At 53.2% G+C, this 18,180-nt stretch overlaps 1 protein-coding gene across 1 annotated transcript in view; it reads right to left on the reverse strand.

Annotated features, from left to right (window-relative positions):
- Positions 1–18,180, reverse strand: part of ARHGEF10L (Rho guanine nucleotide exchange factor 10 like) — a 161,438-nt gene that overhangs the window by 108,085 nt on the left and 35,173 nt on the right. The window contains exons 3-5 of the mRNA XM_026659969.2: positions 17,322–17,606; positions 16,219–16,246; positions 765–856 (exon numbers count right to left, since the gene is read on the reverse strand). Coding sequence (XP_026515754.1) covers positions 765–856; positions 16,219–16,246; positions 17,322–17,606 — 405 coding nt within the window. The remainder of the gene's footprint in view (positions 1–764; positions 857–16,218; positions 16,247–17,321; positions 17,607–18,180) is intronic.

The following is an 18,180-nucleotide window of genomic DNA, read 5'->3' on the forward strand; positions in this document are numbered from 1 at the left end:
GGGGTGTGGAGAGGGGTTGGGGCAGGCAGGGAGCAGGGGGGGTTGTATAGGTCGGGAGTTCCGGGGGTCCTGTCAGGGGGTGTGGAGCAGTTGGATAGGCATGGGAGTCCCGGGGCTCTGGCTGGGGGCGGGGGTGTGGATAAGGGTTGGGGTAGTAAGGGGACAGGTAGGGTCCTAGGGGGGCAGTCAGGGGACAAGGAGCAGGGAGGCTTAGATAGGGGGTGGGGTCCTGGGGGGCAGTTAGGGGCAGGGGTCCCAGGAGGGGATAGTCAGGGGACAAGGAGCGGGGGCGGGAAGTAGGAGGGAGTGGATGGGGGCTAGGGCAGGGCTCCCTGGGTGCACACCCTAATGAAGTGTGCTGTGCATGCCTGTGGCTACAAAGGGTACATCTCAATGCAAAGTTAGGGGGCCTTCAGCTCTGGGGGCATGGCCCAGATGAGAGCAAAATTGCGGCCAGCTGTGAAATCCAGATCTAGGCCCAAGTGCTGATCCCCAAACACCCCAAAATTTGGATCGGTTCTTTGGATCAGACACTTCTCCGATTTCAACCCATCAAGCTCTCAGCACCCTATGTATGGCACGGTAACTGCTACACTGAAGTCTGGTCCCAGACACGCCCAGTGTTTAAATAGAGCCAGGATTTGGGATGGGGAAGCCGTTCCAGGGCACGCTGAAGCTGATCGAACACCACACGAGTCCCTTTGAAGGAATCCAGAGTCATTTCCATCCATCCTGTCCAGCTCAAAGAGGCGTCAGAACCCTACCTCGCCGGGTGCTCTTCCTTCTCCAGCTGCAGGTCCGAGTCCCGGTGTGGGAGCTGCCCACCACGTCCCCATTGCTGACCACCGTCAGGAACCTAGGGCGGGAAGAGCGCTGTGAGTGGCCAGGCAAGCGGAACAGGCAGCCAGTTCACAGGGATGTTTGGGGGAAGCTATGAGCTGTCGCTGGGCAAGTGCAGATCCACCAGCCGGAACGGCAAGGGCCAGCTGTGAGCAAATGCAACGGCCACACCCGAATCGCTTGGCTGCCAACCTGGCTGCCATAGCTAAATGGCACCAAGAGAGGGCGATGTGCACGGGCAAGCCGCACTAAGACACGATGGGTCTTTGTCCCCCTCTAGTGGCTGGTCCGTGTAAAAGGTTAGCGAGTTTCCTACTGCTTCCAGCTCCTAGAGCCGCCCCGTAAACGGCAGCGATAGAGGCTCACGGCTTTTAGCTCTGAAGGTCCAAGCCCCCGAGCCGGGCTGGTTACACGTGCATCCACTTACAGACACCAGAGCTGACTCCCAGCACTGGCGCCATCCAGTTACACTGCAGGGCTCAGTCATGCCAGTTCCCAGCACGCCACCCCCACACCGCCAACATGTCCCTCTCACGTGCCCACTGCTTCACTCCACTTGCCTCTCTCTCCTTCTGGTGTCTTTTTCCCCCTTGGCTGCTTTCAACCTATTTCCTCTACTCCCTTCCCGGTTCTCTGCATTGTGCTCGCTACCTCCTCTCCTGGGTTACTCTCTCTCCGTCATGAGTCAGTCCTCTTCCTTCCCCCCCCCCCCCCTTCTCTTTTCAAGCTTGTTCGCTCCTTGGGGCTGGAACCTACCATCCGCCTTGATTCTTACCAGTATTGTGCTAGCTCCTAAACGCCTTAACACCAGCGCGCTTGGCGCTGCACAGACAGGTAACTGAGGCAGTCCCAGCCCCAAAGAGCTTGCGATCCAAGTTCCTCTCTTCTGAAGATCCCGCTCCAGACACAAGCAAGATTCACTGCTCAGCTCTGACACGGACTGCCCGCGTGACTCTGGGCAAATCACTGTCTTTCCGTGCCTCAGTTTCCCACCTGTAAAGTGGGGATAATACTTTCTTTCTCTGCCACTAGACTGCAAGTTCTTAGTGGCAGGGACCAGCTCCCACTACGTCTGTACAGCCCCAGGTCCACAGGCGTTACTGTAATCCAAGCAAACAGCACCCTCCCGATACCCACCAGGGCTGGACAAACAGGGCTGGCGTGAACCTTCAGCCAAAACTTCAATCTAACCCTTGAGGTTGGAAGAGCTCCGTTAGTTGTGCCCCTCCTCCATTATTTTTCACGTGTGCAGGCTGCGGCGCTAGGCTCCTAGGTGCCCAATAGCAGCAGAAGGGCCAAAAGACACAGGAAAAAACCTCCCCCTTGCGATATTTCCAGTCTAATGTTCCATCCTCTTGGAGATTCATGTAAGCAGCCGAACTGGCGTCAGCACATCACCCCATCCCCTAAGCCCATCTGCCACCTGAAGCAGGCGACAGCAGGCTGTCCCAGGGCTGTCCACTCATTTGCCAGACAAACCGGGCCCATCATCCAGCATGGAAGGGGTTAAGAATTTTTAAAACTCAGTGCAAGAAGCGGGGGGGCTTCCATCAGTATTAGAGAGGAGGCAGGTCTGCGTCCGAGCTTTGGGAAAGGTGGGGGAGGGCTGGAGTGTGCGTGGTGGGGTGGAACAGGATGTCTGAGAGCAGCCAGCGAGATCAAAGCCATAAGGGCTGTTTCCCAGACAGCAGTTGACGGAGTGTCCTGGTGACCCCGCATCCCCCTCCCCGGGGGGCATCCTTGAAGGTTTCTGCCTCTCCCAGCCCGGCAGGAAAATGACCTAACTGGGCAGACCCGGCCATGATCTCAGACCTGGGGAGCAGGGGGTGCGTTATAAAGTCTCCAGACACAAACACATTTGCTCCTTGTGCCCTCTCCTCATGGTATTATCTGGACGGCTATTAAAGCAGCATCTGGGGCCGCTCAATAGTGCGCTGAGTGAACGCACCCGGCCTCTCCCCAGCCCTACAGGGAAGCCGCGATCCAGGTTCAAATCCCCATCATGGAACTAGGGAAATAAGCAGAGTCGACATCCATCCCCTAACATGACTTCGCATCACAGAACAGGGCTCACCGCAGTGCTCAGGGGAAGCTTTGCAAGCAGGAGGCATCCAAACCTGGATGAAGGGCTAGCGTGGACCAGCCCCACACGGGCTGGACTAACACACTAAGATCTCCGCTTTAAATCAGGAGGGCGGTGAGCGGACAGAGCTTAGGCTCAGAGCTCAGACTGTCCGCTTGGGCCTGGCTTTATTAAGTAAATAAAACGTCGGGGGAAGCGTCCAAGTCACAAGGCCAGGTCTATCCCCTGGCCTGTAGTTGGGGGGCAGGACCCACACAGATCCGCACGGGGCAGACCCACAGCTTCCTACATTGTCCGACGGCACCAGCAATCCCACTGTCTCAACACGGCTCCCTGCAGCGAATCCAGCCCAGCCAGACTCCGACGGGAGGAGCTTTTCAGAGAGCAATGGTCTCCGAGTATTTACAGTGACAGGCGGCCTTTCCCAAACCAGGTAACCATTCACTAGTCCCCCGGCATGCACAAGCCGAAAGCCCTTGGGGAGCACAGGGAAGTGAAGGTTAAAGCTCAGGCCGTCCTGGTTAGGCCAGACCAAGGTGTAACGAGCCGAGCCTCAGGCTCTGGCTTGGTCTGACCTCCTTAGTCAGTTTCCAGGTGAGAAGCCAGCACTTTATCCCTTCTCCCCCCCCCACCCTGCGCTCACACACACACACACACACACACACCTATGCCTCCTAGCTGCCCAGAGAGCAAACCTAGACCTTCCCTCCACCCACCCGGTAGCCATGCAAAATATAGGGGAAACTGAGGCACACATCCCCACACCCCACCCCATAAAACTACCACAGACAATTCCCACTTCATCACCACCCATGGCCTGGGCCAAATCTGGGAGGGTGTCTCCCTGCCAAGCGGGACAGGCCTTGCATTCAGCCCTCCAGTCAGGCCTCGTCTCACTTGTCCCCACTTTCCAATCTGTTGGCAAAACAGGCTTGTCGGGGAGGGCTCCGTTTTCCCCAGTTTTTGGCCCCCTTGCGGGCCCGGCAACAGAGTCCCCTATTGGATGTCCGTCCCCTGAACACCAAAGGAGTACGTCCCTACCCAGCAGTGGCGGGGCCTAGCAAGGCTGCCATTACAGCTTCCTGTACCGTCAGCACGGGACGGGCAGGGTATGCACTTTCCCAGCAGCCTCTGCTGCCTCCATCCACTCTCCCTGCAGGGAACCCAGGAAGCGGCACCTGCCTCCTCACATACCTTCAGAGCAAAGCAAAGTGTCCTGCTCTCCTTGGGAACAGCAGGGATACAGACACCGCCGACCATGCATGCCAGTCCAGAAATCAGACCCCTCTCTCCGGACCTGGCAGGAGACCCATCACCGCGGCTCCCGGTTCAATCCTCCCCTGGCATCCAGAGAGCCTTCTCTTCAGCCACACGCCCACCCTCCTCCGCACTGCAGTGTGCACTGGGCCGGGGACACACGCTGGCTGTGCTGACTGGGCGAGATCCCGAGGCAGCCAGTGGAGCAATATCGCGGTCTCTTCCCTTTAGCCGGCAGCATCTCCTCCACCCTCATTAAATCACTCCCTGCAACTGCTGCTGGATCCAGGAGCAACAACGTCAAGCTAACACCAAGCGCCAGCGCCCCCGCCTCTTAACCTTCCTCCGCTCACGGCTGCCCTCTAGATGGGCTGAGGAAAGCCCGGATTGGCAGGACAAGAGAGAAGAACCCATTAACCGGATCAGAGGCCCTGTATGTCCGTCAAGAGCTGTGGAGACACCGAGAGCTGTGTGAGAAACAGCGATAGACACCAGGAGCCTGACACGGGAGGAAACAGCCTCAGGTGGCTACTTAGTGTTAATATTGATTTTAGAATAGACAGGGACTCTGGAGAGCTAGCTTCTACTCCCAGCTCTGCCACTGACCTGCTGAGTGGCCTTGGGCGAGTCCCTTCACCTACATGCCTCTGTTTCCCCTCTCCAGGTTGTGTCTGTGTTGGATATTTGAACCGCAAGCTCTTCAGTCCAGCAACTGTCTCTCATTCTGCATCTGTGCCACACCCAGCACAACAGGGCAGTGAGCTCAGAGGGGCGGCTAGATGCTACCACAGCAACAATTATTTTTTAAGTGTGTTTAACAACTGTCTATATCTTTAATCCTACAACAAGAACGAGGAGTACTTTCGGGGGCTCACGAAAGCTTATGCTCAAATAAATTTGTTAGTCTCTAAGGTGCCACAAATACTCCTCGTTCTTTTTGCGGATACAGACTAACACGGCTACCCCTCTGAAACCTTTAATCCTACAGGATCACAGCAGGTTTCCACCCTTCAATCGGACATATCAGTTCCTACCTGCTGAGGTCCCTTCACTCACTACTGAAATGCAGCCACCTCTGGGCTGTAGCACACAGCCACGCTACGCAATAATTTAGAACAAGGGGTGAAGAATAACGTCTCTAGCTGAATCTGCAGGGGAAATTTGGAGAAGCACAATGTACTGAAATGCCCTGGCCGTCCCACTCCAAACACCACAAATTGAAGCAGCTAACCTACTTAACCTTTAAACGCAGCTACCGGCTGCTCCTTTGAGCTTATGGAATATTAGTTTTGCTTTTAGAAAGGAGACGTTTGGTCAAAGAAATTAAATGAAAAAGAATCACAACAATAAAAAGCAAATCCAGTATCATGATGTAGCGTATTAAAGCCAGTTCCCTCTGAATGCCATTAGGGGCTCAGGATTAAACGGATCTGAAGCGAACTCTTGCAATTCAGACCCAGAACTAACGTGCTGGGGTGAACAGTCCAAGAAAACAGCCTCCGATCTAACTTGGGTCTGAGCCCGTGAGCCACGCCTATATGCACCTGCATAAGCTTCCTTCAAAATGCTCATATCTCCTCTAGCCTCCACCACCGAAACCTCCTGGTCCACCACCCATCCCCACAGGCACTGGGCCAGGCATCGCGGCGGGAAAGCACTCGAAATGCAGATGTTTAATAGCCGGGAGAACTGCGAGGGAGCGATGCCAGGAGAGACCTAGAGGTGGAGGGGAAGGGGAGTTGCTCAGATGGCCCGTGGGGAGGCAAACACTGGAACCGAGCTGGCTTCTAACACCAGCAACCGGTCCAGGTTCTGCAGAGAAAAATTCACCGGGCTTCCCTGACCGCCTTCCCAGCAGCACGACCGGGTGGGCAGGCACATCACCCTGCCACCGTCCCCATGCTCTGCCTGCTGGGGACTTCCCCAGCTCTTGCATCCAGCCCCAAGCTGTCCAGTGACAGAACATCCCAGCCCTGCGTCATTCTAGTAGCCAGAGTCAAGGCTTCCCTTGCTCCTGCCTGCATCTAGCCAGCCATACCAAACGGGGTTGTGTGCCCAACTAAAGCCACCCACACTCTCACCTTTCAGGCTTCATCTAATAGCCCAACACCTGCCTTGCATGGATACACGCCCACGTACATATGACTCAGGTCATTCTCTGAGAACAGGCCATGCCGGGATCTCCACACATGGAGGTTGCTGTAACACCGGAACATCAGTGCATGTTAGCGACTTGCATCCAGAACGTACGTGCGAGGGCGCACCGGCCCTGAGACCAGACAGCCGGGGATTTCAGTGTCTCCGGGCAGGTTTCACAGCCATCAAATTAGCTGGGATCCAGAGAAACATTCCCTATCTCCTCCCAAGACTTTTTGGGGTGCCCAGATGGCAGGAGGAGAAATGCCTTCGCAATGCCTCTAGGAAACGTTTCATCTCGCGTCCATCAGAGGAGCTTAGCTGCTTTGCAGAAATTTAGTACAGGCTTGGAGCAGCTCTGGGAGACATCAGGATTCTTATCCCCATTGTACAGATGGGAAGCTGCGGCAGCAAGGTTACAGGCCTGTCTTTCAGGGGTGCTGAGCACCCACCGCTCCCCTCAACCAGAGCCGAGAGCTCAGCACTTCGGAAAATTCAGGCTGAAGTGACTGGCCCAACATCACGCCGGGAACCAAAAGCAGCATTGGCGGGAAGACAATGACGACAGGTGTCCTGACTCCTTGCCCCTGAACTGCCCTGCCGTTGAAACACACAGGGCCAGATTCACCACTGCCCTGCACCTTTCCCACCAGAGCAAAGCAGGTGTGAAACGCTGCCATTTCGGAGCCAGGAGCGTTTTACTCTGGGGTAAATGACAACGTGACGTGCAGGGACATGGTAAATTGGGGCCCAAGGAAAGAAAATATAGGCAGGCATGAAGTGCTCAGTGATTATTGCCTAAAGTGTTCTCCCAACCCTTCTGCTCCCCCCCCCTGCCCCCAATACCACCCAGTATCTCCGAGAGCTCCCACTGGTTCTGATCTACCTCTTCCCAGCTGCCAGCAACGAGTCCCCTGTCCATTTTCTCAACACTTCCTGCTTTTCGGTGCAGTGGCATAGGCTCAAAGGGTAAAGCTGCCCCCTGTCCAGGTTTTCCAAGGATGATCCCTTGTTCGAGGTAGCTGCCCTGGCAAATCAGTCAGGACGCTCAGCGCGCACTGCCAGCTGGCCAGTTTTATGGGACCATCCCAGTTTTTTGTACCTCAGCGGTGGCCACCCTGTCAGTGAGGTGGGGAAGCTGGAACGGCGGCTGCCACCAGCGCAGGAAGGAAGGACGGAACAACTGATGCTATTAAAACACCACAAACGAAGCCCACAGGCGACCTGTGTTTAATTGACTTCAGCCTCGTGTCATGCGTTAGTTACACGCCGATGACAATGCAAATATAGACCTGGCTCTTAGCACTGGTGGAGGCCACATCCAGGGAAACGGGTTCTGCTACACACACCCCTCAGCACAGTGTTGGTGGTACCCTTCCCTCTAGTAGCTGGTATACTGCAGGATAATAGCCTACAACTACTAACCACTAATCGACTTATTCCTTCAGCTGCAGCCGTAGAGGTCCATGAGAGTGCTGAAGTTCCTAGGTTAGAAACCTACTCCGGGGGGTCATTACATATGCTCTGAATTCTAGGCAAACACGATGCAGGACAGAACAGCGTATTAAAGGACTAAAGCTTCACCAAAACGGTCTTTTAATGGGTGAAAAAAAAATGGATTTTTGAGTAAATTGAATATTTTGTGAAAAGGATCTGCTTTCTACAGAAATTTTTGATTTTTCATTGAAAAATATCAAATGCCCAAAACAAGAGACTTTTGGCCAAAAAATGCAATATTTCAAGCCTGAAACGTCTCATGGAAGTTATAGTTCAGATGCCTCCTGCCTTCATTCTCTATGGCCAGCCTTCCCAGCTGGACTTCATCTCCCATCATGCACCGCAGCCACGGGGCACGGCATCCTGTCACCATAAAGTGAGGCTGGTGCATCATGGGGCATGTAGTCCAAACAAAGAGGCAAGCCGCTGGAGGATAGTGAAAGCATGATGCACCCAAACTACAACGCTGATGAGGCACTGTGGCAGGATTTCCCAATCAAAATGTTTTGAATTTCAGCCAAAATAATTTTTTGCCCCAAACTCAAGTTTTCCAGCTCTACTAAAAGCATTTCCCAAATCATTTGGTTCTGAAACAGGCAGAGGGGAGCCTGAGTTATGTATATTCCACATGCAAAGAGCAAACTGTTCCAGTCTAAAGGGATTTATTCTCAACAAGAAAGAACAAAGTATTATGTGTATCCATCTTTCTAAATAAGGCTGTAATCTCCTCTATAACACCAAGAAGCTAACTGTTCCCGGCTCCGTATGGAGTTTAAAATTAAAACATTAACAGTTTGCACTCAGATAGAACCTTTAGCCAGAGGATCTCAAAGCACTTTTAAAAAAGCAGGTCAGAGCGATCCCCATTGTACAGATGGGGAAAGTCAGGCACAGAGCAGGGAAGTGACACACTGCGAGCCAGGAATAGGACATGGGCGTCCCGGACCCATAGCCCCATGCTCTCGACCACAGCGAGCCAGCAAACGAAGACCCTATACAAGAAAATACAGAAGGAACAAGGGGGGGGGAAAAATCGCTCCCCAATTCTTCTGTGCATATGAATGACATAGGCCAAGACGGAGCGGATCTCAGGCTGCCCGAATGGAGGATGAGAATTGCAGATGGTTCTGGTGCCCCTTTGAACCCAGTTCAGCCTTGAAACCTTTGTTGTCACATGCAAGAGGCACTACCTGTGGCTTAGGGTACGTCTACACTGCAATTAAACACCGTGGCTGGCCTGCGCCAGCTGATGTGGGCTTGTGGGGCTGTCAAATCATGGTGTAGACACTTGGGGGAGGGTCCCAGAGCCCAGAATCCAGCCTCTACACCACAATTTTACAGCCCTGCAGCCTGAGCCCAGCGAGCGTGAGTCAGCCGACCCGGGCCAGCCGTGGGTGTTTAACTGCAGTGTAGACATACCCTTAGAGGCGAAGGGGTTAATACATTCTTGTTTTAACACACACACATGCCCCTTGCCCCAGTACAATCCAGCTGACCACATTTATGCGTGTCCCCGCACGAGTAAAACCTGCATTCCATTCCTGCGTTACCAACCCGGGGCCTGCTGCTTCGCCAGGGATGGGTGAACCCAGCCTCAGTTGGGTGGGGGAGGGCAGAGCCTGCGATAGGGGAGGCTCAAATCTGCAGCAGACTCTCCCAGCTGCAAATGCCTCCCTGAGATGATGCCAGCCCAGAGATCAGATAATGGCATGACCCAGCCACAGAAACGAGAGGTAGGATGAAGAGAGAAAGAGCCAGACACCCTCAGACAGGGTTGCACAATCTACTCCTGGAGTGGATGTAACAGCAGCACCCAGCGGAGATCTGCCTAACACCACTCCCATGCAGGGAAAAAGTCGTACCCCCAAATCACTGGAATCCCCGGTCGAGTCTCTCCTGTCAATTTCTCTGTCAATTTCAGCCTGGGGGGGGGTCTAAACGCCTGGATTACAACAGACCAGTGGGTTGGGTTTATGCAGCAGCAGCACGAATGGGGTTCAAACAGCCTTGACAATCCGAGCAGGAGGGAACTGAGGATAAAGGTCACAAGACTGATTCTGCAGCAGGCAGACAGACCCACTCCCAGGAGTGCAGGCCGAAGAGAAAGGGCGGGGTGGGGTAACACTTGTAAAGAAAGGTGGGGCCCAGCCCGCACACGGGGCATTTCTAAATAGAGCTTAAAGGCCATTTCTAGCCCAAATTTAGATTTAGCAAGCAAGCGTCAAGCTGAACATAAAGCCTGTAGGAATTTATCCAGGAACTGTATATTCCAATAGAAAAGTTTAAGCAGCAAACATTCCTGTGTTTGCAACGCAAACATTGCAAAACACTATTTCCCTGGGGGAGGTGAGCTAAGGGACATGGGAGATGAAATGGGGGGGGGGGGGGAGAAGAGGATTTGCTTTAATGTTTGTTAGCAGCTAATATGTATCTCAGAGAATGGAGCAGTTATTCAGATCGTGGGAATCTTAGTGTGGGTGAAAGTACCAAGGACAATTTGATGGGCCCTTATCAGCACCAACAGACATACACGCAAACCGGAAAAGGAAACTGACTAGTCTGTTGGTACACACAGGGTAGATGGCCAAGTGGGTCAAACACTGGGTTGAGTCTCAGTAGAGCTGGGCTCAATTCCTCCTCTGCCACAGACCCCATGTGTGACCCTGGGCAAGTCCCTTAACTTTGCTGGGCCTCAGTTCCCAACTATACAGTGGAGAGCCTAATCCTTCCTTTCTCTCGGCCATGTCTATTTACAGTGGAAGCTCTTTGGGGCACAGACTGTCTCTTGCTGTGCGTGTATAGCACCATGGGGCCCTGACCTCAGCTGAGGCCTCTAGCGGCTAACAATGAATATGAATAATTTGTCCCAGCCATACAGAGTGCAAGAATGGTGAACAGGCAGTGTAACTGGAGAAGAGTGAAGATTTAAAAACATCTCCCTGCCGATCGCTACAGGGTTCTTTGGAGCCTGGGGAGCCTGCAAAGAGAACGCTTAGTAGCCTTTAAAATGTTTGCCAAGGGGTCGCTTGAGATGAAGCTAAAGGCCTAGGGAGCTCTCATGGGAGGGAGATGCAAGTGCTGGGATTAGAAATTGGAAGCACCTTGTAAGACTGTGGGGAGAAAGCCCTGAAATATTTACCATAAGGTTCTAGCTGAGTCATAACACCAGGCACAGGCCTGGGACTCCCCCTGCTCTCAGAGGGCAAACCACGACCTGCCTCATGAAGCAACATCCAAACCCAGAGCAACCCCCTGCCTCCCTTACCTGGCCAGGAAGGTACTATGTAAGCACCTGTAGGCAAAGCTACTGGAGTGATCCATACAGGCCCCAGGGCAAAACCCACAAAGACTGCCTTTGTTCCAAGCGGGGGCACAAGCCCATCCCTCCCACAGATTCAGCTCCTTTCAGTGCCTCCCAGCTCACCTGAATTATCACCTTGGGAGAGGGTGGGGTGGAGCTGTGGGCATGTGAAACAAGCCAGCTATTCGCAGCTGGGGAGAAGGCTGGCTGAGTACCCTGTTAACCCCACAGGTGCTGAATTAGGGGGACAAGTCAAAGCCATGCTGGATACCTTCTCAGTGAGGAAATCTCAGTGCTCTAGAGTATTATTAATTCTTTGTATTACCATAACACCTAGGAGCCAGTAAGTGAACACTTCAGTCTCCCTGGTCATTCTATTACAGATTTAAAAGTCACTATCATTGAACAAAAAAACTTCAGAAACAGACTTCAAAGAGAAACAGCAGAACTAAAATTCATTTGCAAATTTAACACCATTAATCTGGGCTTGAATAGGGACTGGGAGTGGCTGGCTCATTACAGAAGCAGCTTTTCCTCTCCTGGAATTGACACCTCCTCATCTATTATTGGGAGTGGACCACATCCACCCTGATTGAATTGGCCCTGTCAACACTGGTTCTCCACTTGCGAAGTAACTCCCTGCTCTCCATGTGTCAGTATATAATGCCCGCATCTGTAACTTTCACTCTATGCATCTGAAGAAGTGAGGTTTTTACCCATGAAAGCTTATGCCCAAATAAATCTGGTAGTCTTTAAGGTGCCACCAGACTCCTTGTTGTTTTTATAGATACAGACTAACACGGCTACCCCCTGATACTAGGAGCCTGAGTCACCGCCCAGGACCCCACCGTGCTAGGTACTGTACAAACAGAGAACAAAAAGACAGGTCCTGCCCCAACCAGATGACCATTTGTATCTTCCCGATAACATACGGTGTTTGTTCAGATTTAGACTTGATTCTTGCAGAAGGGGGCTATTGATAGTGACTCTCTGTCTGAAAAGTGCTTTGAGATCCTCAGCTGAAAGATGTTCTGTAATGTCAGTGCAAAGGGTATGTCTACACTACAGGATTAATCCGAATTTAGATAATTCGAATTTGGGAAACAGGTTGTATAAATTCGATTGTGCGCGGCCACACTAAGCACCTTAATTCGGTTTTAAACCACATTAATTCGGTGGTGTGCGGCCACACTACCCCATTAACTTAAACACAGTAATTCGGTGGTGTGCGTCCACACTAACCCTAATTCGAATTAACAAAATCGATTTAGGCTCTACTCCGTTCGTCGAGGTGGAGTACAGAAATCGATTTAAAGGGCCCTTTAATTCGAATTAACTGGCTCTGTAGTGTGGACGGGTGAAGGGTTAATTCGGATTAAGGCAGCTAAATCCGAATTAAAGTCCTAGTGTAGACCAGGCCAAAGTACCCCCCTGCACCACCCACTTGTAGGTTCCCCTCACCACCCTGGAGAGACAAGTCACCTGAACTATAGTACTGATCTTGAGGAGCGAGGGATCCACAGATGCAAAATTCAGAACCTGATCCACCCTGGGAACACTGCAGTCCCAAAGGCAGGGAGGAAGAATTATTACAAATGGGGAATGGAGGCACAGAGAGATCAAGGGCTCGTCTGTTCACGAACAATTCATTCACTTACAAAGCTCAGGGTTGCTCAGATCTGGAGGTGGGGGAATGTGTGATTTGTCCCAATACAGAGGTAGGGGCAGGCTGTCTGGGAACTCTTTTTGTTCTGTGTTTGTACAGCACCTGGGGTACTAATCCCTGTCTGGGGCTTCCAGAGGCTGCCCATAATAAATAATACTGATTCTGATCCCAATCCAGATTTGGACTCACTCACAAAATAAATACATGAGGCAGGAGGACGTTGGATTTGGGGGATTGGGATGAACTATTGCTGAGTGAGGGTTAAATGCCCAGACAGACAGGAGAAGAGGGGGATAAAACATCTGCTTCTGAGCCAGTTCAGGTGATCTTGTGGCGAAGGGACTGTGCTGGGACTCAGAAGAGCTGGGGTCAATTCCCAGCTCTGCCACAGACTCCCCGGGTGGCCTTGGGCCAGTCACTTAGGGCTTGTCTACATGAACAATTAATTCACAGCAGGATGGGGTGTGAATCCACCCTCCCCCAGCCTACCATGGACTAACTGCCCCAGTGGACCCTGCTGACGTGCACTAACTCTTCAGCAGTGCGCTTTGATCTTGTCCCCTTTCGAAGAGGATTAGCAGGAGGTAGATGCACAACCCATCTTGCCACAAATGAATCGTTCGTGTAGACGAGCCCTTGATCTCTCTGTGCCTCCATTCCCCATTTGTAATAATTCTTCCTCCCTGCCTTTGTCTGGGCCATGGACTATGCAGCTGTGCAGCGCCCGGCACAAGGGGGCCCTGACCTACATCTCTCCTGGCTCATAAAGTAATAATAATAAAATGTGCAGCAATAATCCTGTTCTGCTACCACCAGGATGGGCGCAGGATGAGAAGCTGAATAGAGGTGAATCCCTGGGCAATCAGAGCCTTCCCTTTCCCCATGCCCGTTACTCCACCAGCCCTACAGAGCCCGTGATGTCAATAACACAGTTTACAGCTGCTCGCTGAGCAACCGCTGTGGATTCTTGGGCCCTGACGCAAGGCCTGGAGTCGAGCAACAATGTGACATGTGATCTGACTGCTAAGTGCCAGGCAAGCAAACTGCCCCCGCCCCTCTGGGACAGTAAGCACGGCTCCTCCAGCCAGTGCATGAGCTCGAAAGCTCGGGGTGCTGGCCTGCCTGCTATAGAGCGCTCAGCAGGGTTAACGGCTTTCAATCAGCCTGACTGATGCTGAGGTGGGAGGGAGGACAGGGAAAGCCGGGGGCGTATGGACAGGCCAGCTCTCTGCACTCGTTAGGGGCTATGTCCAGTCCTGCTAAGGCAGGAGGTCCCCAGGGCCAAGTACAACCCCTCAACGCCCTGACGCCCCTCAACCTGAGAAACCGGGGTGCCCGTCCCAAAGTGAGGAAGGCACAATGGGGACCAGGGGAGCTGTGCCCACTCCCCCATCGCCCCAGCAACCCCACCCCCACCCCATGGACCAGACTGCGAGGAGAGTGGGCTCAAGGACTATGGCAGTGAGTGGGACGCCTCTCCTGTGGGGAGATGGGGTGGAGGGGGATTTGGCCGGGTGAAGGATGCTCCCCAAGGCAGACATGCCCTCTGCCACCCGCCTGTCAATTTCACTTGCTCCGCTGGCGGAGGGAGGATCAGGTGGCCACTCTGCTGAGGTTCCAGAACCCAGGCCAAAGCGCTGGGCAGGGTCGAAGGAGCTGGCACGTCCCCACGTTCAGGGGCAGACGGTCACAGGGCTCTCCCTGGGAATGCAAGGCGGAGGCAGAGCCGGTGAACGGCACGTCTCGGGGGGGGCAGCCAGTTCTGTGAGCCCTGGAGACGCAAGGCCGTAAATACCATAGTACAGTTATGAATCACTCAGGCTTCTGGCAATCTGCCTGGGTAGCCCTCCGAGTCACAAAGTGGCCAGTCCTTAGCAGGACCGATCCCTTTACAGACATTCCCTGGGGGCAGGACCCACTCGCTCTTCCATTCCCAGCAGACCCCAGGCCCCCGCCCTCTCTGCCATACACCCTAGACACCGCTCCACTGTGGTTTCAACCCCTTTCAGCTGTTGTAGCTGGCGTAAGTCAGAGCAGCCCGCTGGTTGCTCAAGCCCAGCCCAGAGCTGCAGGATCAGGGCAGCGCACAGGTAGGGTGACCAGATGTCCCGATTTTATAGGGACAGTTCTGATTTTTGGGTCTTTTTCTTATATAGGCTCCTATTACCCCCCACCCCCTGTCCCGATTTTTCACACTTGCTGTCTGGTCACTCTGTGCACAGGGGTGAACTTTAAAGCACTTTTGCACGCGCACACACCAGAACTGCACTGTGTGCTGGTAGCCACAGCCCAGGAGCTGGCGCAAAGTCTTACAGGGAACGCGAGAGGGCTGGATCCATTCATCACGAGACAGTACAGACAGGGAGTGGGGAACGAGAGGAGAAAGGAAGGGAGAAAACCGCAGACATTTTCCAAGTCCAGGAAGTTGGGATGTCTTAACATGCTTTTGGCCATCAGGGGGCGATGCCCTCTGACTGGCCCCAGCGATTTTGAGGAGTAAAACCGCCTGCCCTGACGGGAGTGCCTGGCAAGCTGGGACCTGTCCTTTGAGCCTCACCTCTGTGTGAAAGGCGAGGGGAGCCGACCGAGTTGCGCTGCAGAAATCCACGGGCTGTGCTTTGGCCACACCTGGCATTCCCCCAAACCTCCCAGGCCTCACACGCCCTGTAGGCTCAGGCTGCCCTGAAAGCTCCATTGTGTTCACCAAACCACAGACCCAAGCAAACCCAGTCACTGGGGAGCAGGAGAATCACTTGATAGCCCCAGGCCCTGGCATCCTTTTGCACATCACAGTGAGATCCTGAAGCAGGGAGAAGAGCTGCTGGGGGGGGAGAGATGACAGCATGTCAGGGAAACTGAGGCACAGAGAAGAGAAGCGATGTTCTAGTCACGGAGAGTGAGTCAGTGGCAGAGCAAGGAATAGACCCCAGGACTCCTGACCCGCAGCCTTCAGCGCAAAGCAATAGGCACAATTCCTGCCTGAGACCCTGCCCTGCAAGCCCTTATACATGGGCTTAACTTTAAGCATGTGAATCGCCCCATTGGCTGCAGTGGTTAGGTCCCAGGACTGGAATAACAGGGGGCTGTTGCCACATTGACTTCAGTGCGATTACTCACACGCTTAATGTGAAGCACGTGAGCAAATGTTTGCGGGATCAGGCCCCCACCTGTGAGCAAGCAAGGAGGAAAAGGCAAAAGGAGGTGACTAGCAGCTGCACGACAGACTGGACTTGGACTTTGCGGTCACTGGAGAGCAAGAGGTAGCATGTAACAAGACAGGCTTTTGTCTCTCCATTGCCAGCAAAGCATCTTGGGTTCGATTAACGATTTGCATTCTCGTCCCCTACCTCACACCCCTCGGATTCCCCCGTCCGATATAACCCAACAAGCACCCAAGGGTTTGGGGTGGTTTTTTTAATAAAATCTAGACTCACTTACTCTGCCTGTAGCTTTGTGTCAAGTGGATCTGTCAAAAACAAAAGCAGAAGGAAACCAAGTCGGTATCTTAGAGTACGTTAACCCAAGCACAACAAGAATCAGAGCTGACAAGACCACAGGAATTGTCCTGCTGGATCACAGCACGGGTCCATCCTGCTCAGTTGCCTGTCTCTGAGAGTGGCTATCATCAGCTACTTCAGAGGAAGATGCAGGAAACCCAGTAGTGGACAATTAAGGGACAACCTGGTCTTAGAAGAAGTTCCTTCCTGACCTCCATTAAGTAGGGGTTTGCTTATGCCCTGAAGCATGAGGGTTTATATCAGCATGTCTGGTTTACAAGCAGAACATACCCTCCATGCTGGACCAATATTAGCAGCACCAAGAAGCTCCTACTCATGCTGACTTCGTTTTCAAGCCTTCTTTGACATGCTCAATCTAGTGCCAAGCGAGTTTGAAGCATGTTTTAAAGTTTGGGTGAATGAGCGTTCTGTTCCACTGAAATTGACAGTCCCGGAGCCAGCTCTCAGGAAGGGCTTGGTCTTTGGCCAGCATGTATGCCCTACAGTAAGATGTCTCAGGAATGAGACTGGGGGGGAAAAAAATGTTTCCCCTCATACTCTAAACAGAATTTGAGGGCAATGGTAGAGTTCCATGACTTGAAAAGCAGGAGGTGGGCGGGCGAGGCTTCGGGTCAAGATTGAGGGACACTGGCAAGGGCATGGGAGAGACCAGGACTGGAATAGTGGGGGAGGGGAGTGGCTGGTTTCGATCGAGGGGTAGGAGCCTGGAAGTACAAAACAGGGCGGCCCTGATTCTCTATTGTCCTGCACTTTGTTAGTCGTTTACACCACTGCAAAGGGATCGCGGACCGGGTGTCGATCCCTGCCAGGTCAGGAGGGTAGCTTGTGAAATTCACGTTGCACTGGGGTGCGTGACTGCCAGCGGGGCAGGGCAACGGAGACCCAGGACCTGGTTCTTACCCATTCCTTCTGCAGCTCTGTAATGGGGCCAGTAGGCTGAGCATGTCCCATTGCAACCCCCAGTCTTGCAAAGACCCCTTAGAGATGCATCCTGCGTTAACACGAGCTGAAAGCCCTACTTACCAGCGCTGGTGCGCGATCCAGAGTCGGTCAGCTGTGCCTGCCCTGCAGGGGGCGCTCCATCCTTCTCCTGCTGGGCTGACGAATGGGCCTCAGCAGCGATTCCTGATCTACGCCTCCTGGGCGGGGCCTGCAGGGCCACTCCGACGCTGGGTTCAGTGCTAGCGCTGCTGACCCCTACTGTGGAATCCTCTTCCTCCTCTTCACTGTCGTCGAAATCAAACGCTTCCCCTAGCTCCTCCTCCCCCTCGGTCGAGGTCTCCAGGGCCCCCTGCACTAGCCCGTCTCCTGCCAGAAGATGTAACAATTAGGTGGATCAGTGGACTTTGGATGGGGGGGGAAGGAAAACATGATAACTCTAAGCAGCCAGATCACAGATGAAAGGTAGGACCCTTTTCCCCTCGGAACGCCAATGCAGTGTGGTCTATGTAGTCAATTTGCTACTGCTTTCATACCCATGCTAACAGTGTGGCTCTGTCCCCCTCCACTGGCCGTACCAGGTATTACAGGTTTATAAATCTGCTACTGTCTCCATGCTAATAATATCACGGAGCCCTATCCATCAGTAGATCGCAAAATGCTTTACAAAGGAGGTCAGTATCTTTATCCCCATTTTATAGATAGGGAAACCGAGGCACAAAGAGGGGAAGTGACTTGTCCAAGGTCTCCCAGCAGCAGAGCTGGGAATAAAACCCAGATCTTCCAAGTCCCACTCTAGTGCCCTGTCCACTACGCTATGCTATCTCCGCTGGACCTCACCCTCTAGCTCAAACAAGAGAGGCTCATGCATTCAGACATTCAACCCCTGCAGATGTCCCAGCCAGGAGCATCATCTCTCCTACTCATCAAGGTCTCAAGCAAC

This window comes from Terrapene carolina, unplaced genomic scaffold (assembly GCF_002925995.2).
Source record: "Terrapene carolina triunguis isolate 2854851 unplaced genomic scaffold, T_m_triunguis-2.0 Scaffold714, whole genome shotgun sequence".
In the NCBI taxonomy this organism is placed as follows: Eukaryota; Metazoa; Chordata; order Testudines; family Emydidae; genus Terrapene; species Terrapene triunguis.